We start from the raw sequence: 8872 nt of genomic DNA on the forward strand, positions 1-8872 counted from the left end.
CGCTTTGTTATAAAGCAGAAATTAACACACCATTGTAAAGCAATTATACTCCAATATAGATGTTAAAAAAAAAAAAAGCATATAGATGTGCTCAGGTCACTGCTGTTTCACTGGCATCAAACATTCTCTCTGTTTTTTGGTACTTGATATTTGAAAAATGAAAATTGTATTTAATTTTCATGTCTTTTATGACTAGTAGGTTTGAATATGTTTTTGAGGCCTTTTTTTTTGCCATTTATTTTTCTTCCTTTGTGTACTGATCCTTCATCTCACTTGCTCAGTCTGTTTTCTTATTATATGAGTGCTTTCATTGGATGAGACCCTTTCACTTACGGAACATTTCTGTCCCTTAGCCCCCTTTATTATTACTGATATTACTCCATTGTCATTATCAAGCTATTTCGTTTCACTTATTAGCCTGAGTTCTAATCCTCTGTACCTACTGGCCTATCATATCACATACCTGCCATACGTATGACCTCTGACTTTTCCCCTAAGTCATCTACCAACTTGGCCAGTTTCCTTTCCATCCTTTTGCTCCAATTCTTGGCAGAGTGAAAGTGGCTTTTTATGAGTAACTCTAAACCATCATGCAATATACCTACTCTAACTCTTTGCTACATATGAATAAGAAAATCATTGTCTTTACCTTCTGAAAGGCAGTGTGTGTAGTGAACCATGTATTTAGTGTCTCAGTGAATCGAATTGTACTACTTCCTGAGTTTACGGTCTTAGGTAAGATACTTAACCTCTCAGATTCTGGGAATTTTTCCTCCATAAAATAATAGTGAAAATAATAAAGTCAATTTTGGATGATTGTGGGAAATAAATAAGATTATAGTATCTAAAAATTAGTTTTAATTTTTCAAATTTAAAATCCCAGGCATAATTATGCTAATTGGTTGAATTTTGCATTTCCTTTTTTAATTGTCCCTTTCCTGTTTTAAGTTTAATATTAAAAAACTATGTACAAAGGGACATAGTTTTAACCAGTTTTGATTTTTCTTTTCTATACTTTGGAGGTCAAGACATCTTTATGACAGAAGAACAGAAGAAATACTATAATGCAATGAAAAAGTTAGGATCAAAAAAGCCTCAAAAGCCTATACCTCGACCAGGGGTAAGAAATACCAAATGGTATGGGGGAAAAAAATATAAAAACAAAACTAGCATGGGTTTTCTCACAGAAGAGATAGCAGCTAACGTTTCCAGCAGCAAAGATTTCTCCCACTTTTAGAGCGTCATTAATTCATACCTTTTATGGTAATGGTAAAAATTATTTTTTAAAGGGAGAGACCAAAAGGAAAAAGAAGAAACAGAAAACGCACCCTTATCTTCAAGCCATTTAGAATTACTCAACTACAATCCAAACAAAATGGCAAAGGACACATAGGCAGTGTGGTATGCACAAGGAATTTGATCATATAACTCAAGAATAATTGCCAAGTAATGTTAGAGAGAAGAGTAATCTTGATGGGGTTAAAAAACATACAGTTTTCTGTTAGATTAACAAGTTGATGAATTGTTGAGTGAAATAACACCTTACTTCCATTTTATTTTTCGCTAGAGGAACCAGTTGTTTTGGAGAAGGGAAGACTTCTAGTATCTAATATTCATATATAAGGCTATAAAGTTAGAAATTACTAATGTCTACAGAAGTCAGAGTCAATAAGTACAATTCATGATAATAAATAACCAAATGTTTCCATGATGAACCAATGAGACAACTGCCGTGAAATGGAGGAGCTTTATCGCACATTGTACTGATTTTTATGATGGTGATCTGTGAGGTTAAAACAACTCCTGGGGTGCCTTATGGAATAAAATGCTGGTGAACATTCATATTCATATTGTGCTAGCCAACACTTGCCTTCTTGAGAATGATGAAAAACATATACTGTCGTCCTCTGTTAAGCCTTAACACTGGAAGTAAAAATGAGTCAACTGTGTGTAGGAAAAATGTAAGATAGACGATGTCCTCAAAGTTCCTCAGTGGCCTAGGGAAATGGGCCAGACAATGGCCTGTAGTGAATGACAGTGGCAGAACCAGGGAGCAGAGCCATAGATCAGTGACAAGGGACATGAATTTGTGACATCAAAGCATAAGGAATGTCATTCTGGCCTGATTATCCCTGTGTAGACTCAGCATTCTGTGTGTGACAGTGTCAGCAAAGACTCGTTAGTGGAAGAGCATCAGTATTGCCACACATGGACTTTAAATGCATAATGTTATAGGTGTGTCATGAAAATGACAAGTTCCCTCTAACAATTCTTTGAGAATAAGGCAAGTGGGATGTTATTAGATACTATATTTTGAAACTGCTTCATGGTCCAACTGATCATGGGAAATTCTGGTATAACAAAATTAAGCAGGTTTCTTAACTTCTCATAATTTTAATACATCAATATGCATTTTGTGCCTCTCAGAGAAGTGTATAGTATGCAGTGTTTCTTATCAGAAATCCCCTTTTGACAAGGGATTGTTATTCTGTGGAATACATTTTGGTAAATAGCAATTTAGGTAACTAAATTAAAAAACAATGTGCTATAAACCATCTTTTACAAAATTCAGGGCCAGTGGTTCCTAGGTATAATACTAGACAGTCAGTTAGTGCAGAAAATACTTATGTAGAAGCTAATGTGTACAGGAAAACACCTCTGTTGCTAAAAGCATTTCTGATTCTCTACAGAACAAATTTCAAGGAATGGTCTTTGACTTCGTAACCAGACAAGTTTTTGACATAAGCATCATGATTCTCATCTGTCTCAACATGGTCACAATGATGGTGGAAACTGACGATCAGAGTGAATATGTGACTAACATTTTGTCACGTATCAACCTGGTGTTCATTGTGCTGTTCACTGGAGAATGTGTGCTGAAGCTCATCTCCCTCCGCCATTATTATTTTACCATAGGCTGGAATATTTTTGATTTTGTGGTTGTCATTCTCTCCATTGTAGGTAAGAATTATTTCAGGTCTCTTAAGTTCAGCTCAATAAAAGTAAAAGTTAGACTAATCAAGTTTAAATTAGAGGTTATCTGACCACTCAGAGAAAACCACTGTGAAAATTTTGATGTATTTCATACTGGTGTGTTTTTCTTTCTTACAAAATGAGGCTCCTGCTATGCATAGAGTATTGTATCCTATTCTGTGCATTTTAGACTAGGTATATTATGTCAGTATACCAAAGTCTTATTCATTTGAACTAGAAATGTGCTGTTAACTAAGATTGAAATGTTTTTGACTTGTTGAGATTGAATAGTCTATACAATATCTAAATAGCTCTGTTGAAGAGAGGACTAGAAATTTAGTCTGGTACTCAGGAGAGACAGTGCATCAGAGACATAGACACAGAGTCATTAACATGTATACAGGAGTGGAAGCTGGTGGCAAATAAGGAAGAGCATAGAGTGAAAAGAGAATAAAGCTAAGAACAAAATGTCAGCAATTGCAGATGGTAAGTTCTTTAATGCAGGGTATGGGATATTTTGTAGAATACCTTGAAATTTATAGTAATGATGCACAAAAGAAGTGATGTGGCATGGAATATCATTTCATCAGTCATACACTTCAAAGCCTGGAATATTAAACAGGTCACGTGACCCATAGCTCATCTCATTCAAGATACAACTCTAGCTCCAGTGAAGTGAAGAAGTCTGCCTGTGGGCCTGAAGTATTCGTTCTTTCCTAAACCAGATAATAATATGATTGGGTCAATATTTTACCATCCAATAGGGGGTGCCTCCGTTAGGCACATTTTTATGCCATTCCCCCCTCTGAAGAAGTTGATTTTCTATCCAACTCATATGTTGTATGTAGCCTTTGATTCCCACAGTAATCTGTGGTGTAATTAGTTGTGGATAGGGTACTTAGTTGTATTCACCTCTCTTTCTCTCTCTCTCTCCCTCTCTCTCACTCACACACACACACACACACACACACACACACACACACACACACACACATGCTTACTTACTCTTTACAGAATGAGGCAGTGTAACTCAAAGGTACTTAATTTCTTGAGATCCTTTTCAGCTCAATCACTTTCATTATTTTAAAGGCAAATGGAGAAAGAAGCTTTAAGGAAGAGAGCTGAGAGACCAGTGTCAGACACAGGAAACCAGAAAGAGCATCAGCTTAAACCCTTTTAGAAATGCGCCAGACCATATATACACATATATATGTATTATATATATTATATATATATATATGTATGTATATATGTATATATATATGAATATTATAGTAGAAGCTTAGGGAAGAATCAAGTTCATGGAGAGATGAAAACAGCATTAAAAATTGCAGATACTTTTAGATGGGGAAGGACTGAATAGAGGGTATATATGATTTGGCATTTTCAGAAAAAAATCATTGAATTCTTATAAACGTGTACGTACACTGTTGGCTACTGCTCTTAAGATGGACTTGAGAATTTTTAATTTGTTTTTTTAGATTCAGTCTTGGGATTTTGTATAAGCTAAAACTAGTCTATAGATATCCCTCAAAGACAGAAGGTACTATAAAATCCTTATTGGGGCTTCCCTGGTGGCGCAGTGGTTGAGAGTCCGCCTGTCGATGCAGGGGACACGGGTTCGTGCCCCGGTCCGGGAAGATCCCACATGCGCGGAGCGGCTGGGCCCGTGAGCCATGGCCGCTGAGCCTGCGCATCCGGAGCCTGTGCTCCGCAACGGGAGAGGCCACAGCCGTGAGAGGCCTGCGTAACACACACACACACACACACACACACACACACACACACACACACACAAAATCCTTATTGAATTGAATATTGTCATAGTCACCTTGGACTGCCATAATAATTACCACAGACTGGGTGGCTTAAACAAGAGAAACTTATTTTCTCAGAGTTCTGGAGGCAGAAGTCCAAGTCAAGGTGCCAACATGATGGGTTTCTGGTGAGAGCTCTCTTCCAGGTTGGTAGATGGCTGTCTTCTCACTGTGTCCTCAGGTGGCAGGGAGAAAGAGAGAGCAAGCTCTCTATTGTCTTTTCTCATAAGGGCACTAATCCTATCATGAGGGCTCCAACCTCATGACCTCATCTAAATTTAATTATCTCTCAAAGGCCCTATCTCCAAATACCACCACCTTGGGGGGTTAGGGCTGTAATGTATGAATTTGGTGGTAGGGTGGGTCGGGGGCGGGGGTGGACAGAACTTAGTCCACAGCAAATACTGAGTTGAATTTAATGCTGAATGCCAAAATTAAGGTTTATCTATAATATATGTATGTATTGTCTGTATATAACATTGAAGATTAAGTAACTGAATTTCAGTACTCTGAACTTTACCTGGGAGCCTTAACAGAAATTTAAGTATTATTTTAATGGATAACTTCTTCACTGGTTGATACTCTGATCTTTTATCCATAGGTATGTTTCTGGCTGAGCTGATAGAGAAATATTTTGTGTCCCCTACCCTGTTTCGAGTGATCCGTCTTGCCAGGATTGGCCGAATCCTGCGTCTGATCAAAGGGGCCAAGGGGATCCGCACGCTGCTCTTTGCTTTGATGATGTCCCTTCCTGCGTTGTTTAATATCGGCCTCCTGCTCTTCCTGGTCATGTTCATCTATGCCATCTTTGGGATGTCCAACTTCGCCTATGTTAAGAGGGAGGTTGGAATTGATGACATGTTCAACTTCGAGACCTTTGGCAACAGCATGATCTGCCTGTTCCAGATTACCACCTCTGCTGGCTGGGATGGATTGCTAGCACCTATTCTCAACAGTAAACCACCTGATTGTGACCCTAATAAAGTTAACCCTGGCAGCTCAGTTAAGGGAGATTGTGGGAACCCATCTGTGGGGATTTTCTTTTTTGTCAGTTACATCATCATATCATTTCTGGTCGTGGTGAACATGTACATCGCTGTCATCCTGGAGAACTTCAGTGTTGCTACTGAAGAAAGTGCAGAGCCCCTGAGTGAGGATGACTTTGAGATGTTCTACGAGGTTTGGGAGAAGTTTGATCCCAATGCCACGCAGTTCATGGAATTTGAAAAACTCTCTCAGTTTGCAGCTGCTCTTGAACCTCCGCTCAATTTGCCACAACCGAACAAAGTCCAGCTCATTGCCATGGATCTGCCCATGGTCAGTGGGGACCGGATCCATTGTCTTGACATCTTATTTGCTTTTACGAAGCGGGTTCTGGGGGAGAGTGGAGAGATGGATGCTCTCCGAATACAGATGGAAGAGCGATTCATGGCTTCCAACCCATCAAAGGTCTCCTATCAGCCAATAACTACGACTTTAAGACGAAAACAAGAGGAGGTGTCTGCTGTTATTATTCAGCGTGCATACAGGCGCCACCTTTTAAAGCGAACTGTAAAGCAAGCTTCATTTACATATAACAAAAATAAAATCAAAGGTGGGGCTAATCTTCTTATAAAAGAAGACATGGTAATTGACAGATTAAATGAAAACTCAATTACAGAAAAGACTGATCCGACCATGTCCACAGCAGCTTGTCCACCCTCCTACGATCGGGTAACAAAGCCAATCGTGGAAAAACACGAGCAAGAAGGCAAAGATGAGAAAGCCAAAGGGAAATAAACAAAAATAAATCAAAATCACTGGGTGACAAATTGTTTACAGCCTGTGAAGGTGATGTATTCTGGTCAACAGGACTCCTTTAGGAGGTCAATGCCAAACTGACTGTTTTTACACAAATCTACTTAAGGTCAGTGCCTACAATCAGACAGTGACCCCTTGTCGGAAAACTGTGACTCTGAAAAGGGAGGATGACCTCGACAGGAGGTTACTGTTCTCACTACCAGCTGACACTGCTGAAGACAAGAGACAAAATGGCTACTCAGACTGTAGGGACCAGTTCAAAGGGGTGCAAACCTATAATTCGGGGGTTGTTTAACATGAAACTCTTTAGTGTAGTAATTGTATCCACTCTTTGCATTTTGACTGCCACATTTGTCACATTTTTACAAAATCTGTTAGTGGATTCATCTTTTTTTTAGTCCATATGTTGTTTATTATATGTGACTATTTTTGTAAACGGGGTTTCTGTTGGGAAATAGACTAAAGGACCTCTCTAACAGGTATGCCACCAGGGGTTATGGTAATTGCAAGGCCTCCCATCTGCACAGAGATGTGGTTTGCATGAGGGCATGCTACACTCAGAGATCATGCATGAAAAAGTCACGAGGAAAACAATGAGTTCTTAAATTCCATCCATGTTTCTGGGAGGGGTAATTAGGTGAAAATTGGAGGTGCTTTGCTGACCTTGTCAAATCCAGCCCCTAGACCAACTATATCATTTTGGGGGGGATAGCCCATGAAATCTAAGCAGGTGAAAACTTCACTCAAATGTCTGGAGTCATAAGTGTTATGTTTCTGTTTCTTGTATTTAAAAACCTGAATAAGTATTGCTTCCCCCCTAAAGACGGAATTGACCAAAAGAACGCTTTATAAATTTCTGCTTAATCCTGCACTTTGTTTAGCCATCTTCAGCGCAGCAAGGTTGACAATGTATATGTTAATGAAATGCTATTTATTATGTAAATAGTCATTTTACCCGGTGGTGCACGTTTGAGCAAAGAAATAATGACCTAAGCACAGTATTTATTGCATCAAATATGTACCACAAGAAATGTAGAGTGCAAGCTTTACACAGGTAACATAATGTATTCTGTACCATTATAGATAGTTTGGATGCTATGAATGCATGTTTCTAATTCCCATGCTGCTGTATCTGGTTTCTCGCACTGCTCAGAATCTCATTTATGAGAAACCATATGTCACTGGTAAAGTCAAAGAAATTGCTCAACAGATCCCATTTCTTTAAGTCATTAAGCAATAGTTTGCAGCACTTTAACAGCTTTTTGGTTATTTTTAAATTTTAAGTGGATACCATATGTTGTATAGCCTGACTGTACAGACATGTTTTAAAAAAAAACACTGCTTAACCTGTTAAAATGTGTTTAGAGTTTTATAAGCAAATATAAGTACTGTAAAAAGTCATTTTATTTTATTTTTCAGCATTATGTACATAAATATGAAGAGAAAATTATCTTAAGGTTGATATCACACTCACTTTCTTACTTTCTGTCCACCGTACTTTTTCAGGGAAGAAATTTGCTAAATAAGAAATGAAAACAAGGCAGGGTAGTTGTAGATTTCTGCTTTTTTATTACATTTGCTACTTTTAGGTTATTTCATAATTTTAAAGGGCAAAAATAGGTTCACAACTCACATCCAAATTATGCTTTGCAATTGGAAAAAGGTATAAATTTTTATTTACATTTTTGGTAGTTCCTACACTAACTGATTGAAGATAGTGCTTATTTTTCATTTTTGTCCTTTTTTTCTAACTTCTGTTTATGTTTTCATTTCTTTGGAGTCATGCCGCTCTAGATTGCTCTAAATATAATGCGGGTTTCACAACTTTTTTTTTTTCTGGAAGAACAGAGAGTAGTGAACTTACGTAGTCAGTTATATCAGGACATTTTGTGTTTCTTACAGAAGCAAACTATAGGCACTTTTTCTTAAAACTACTTAACCTGTATTCGTGAACTGCATGCTGGAAAATGCTACTATTACCCTAAGTGATGCTAACCAACATTAAAAATGTGCAAAACTAATAAAGATTACATTTTTTATTTCATTGTTTGCCCAGTTACTTTTAGTTAACGGTGTTGTGTAACAAGATGGAGATGTTTTTATTGTACAAATTGGGGGAGAAGGGGAGCTAAACACACACACACACACACACACACACACACACACACACACAGGTATACCGGGGCTGACAGCAAGAAAACCTGGGGTAGGAATGGGGCTGGGGGAAGTGACGTACCAGGGGCTACAAGCAGTAGGATGTGGTCTCTGTTAGGAGAAAGGAC

The 8872-nt window shown here is 38.2% G+C and overlaps 1 protein-coding gene across 5 annotated transcripts in view; it reads left to right on the forward strand.

Annotated features, from left to right (window-relative positions):
- The window catches only part of LOC103086512 (sodium channel protein type 1 subunit alpha), a 90351-nt gene extending 81719 nt beyond the window's left edge, over positions 1-8632 (forward strand). For 2 of the 5 annotated variants that reach the window (XM_007450050.1, XM_007450053.1), the window contains exons 24-26: positions 1016-1120; positions 2691-2961; positions 5392-8632. In XM_007450050.1, the coding sequence (XP_007450112.1) occupies positions 1016-1120; positions 2691-2961; positions 5392-6569 (1554 nt within the window). In that variant the 3' untranslated portion in view covers positions 6570-8632. The remainder of the gene's footprint in view (positions 1-1015; positions 1121-2690; positions 2962-5391) is intronic. The other 3 variants (XM_007450052.1, XM_007450054.1, XM_007450051.1) reach the window with 2 other exon arrangements.
- Positions 8633-8872: the final 240 nt, after the last annotated feature.

Source organism: Lipotes vexillifer, unplaced genomic scaffold (genome assembly GCF_000442215.2).
Source record: "Lipotes vexillifer unplaced genomic scaffold, Lipotes_vexillifer_v1.1 scaffold330, whole genome shotgun sequence".
In the NCBI taxonomy this organism is placed as follows: domain Eukaryota; kingdom Metazoa; phylum Chordata; class Mammalia; order Artiodactyla; family Lipotidae; genus Lipotes; species Lipotes vexillifer.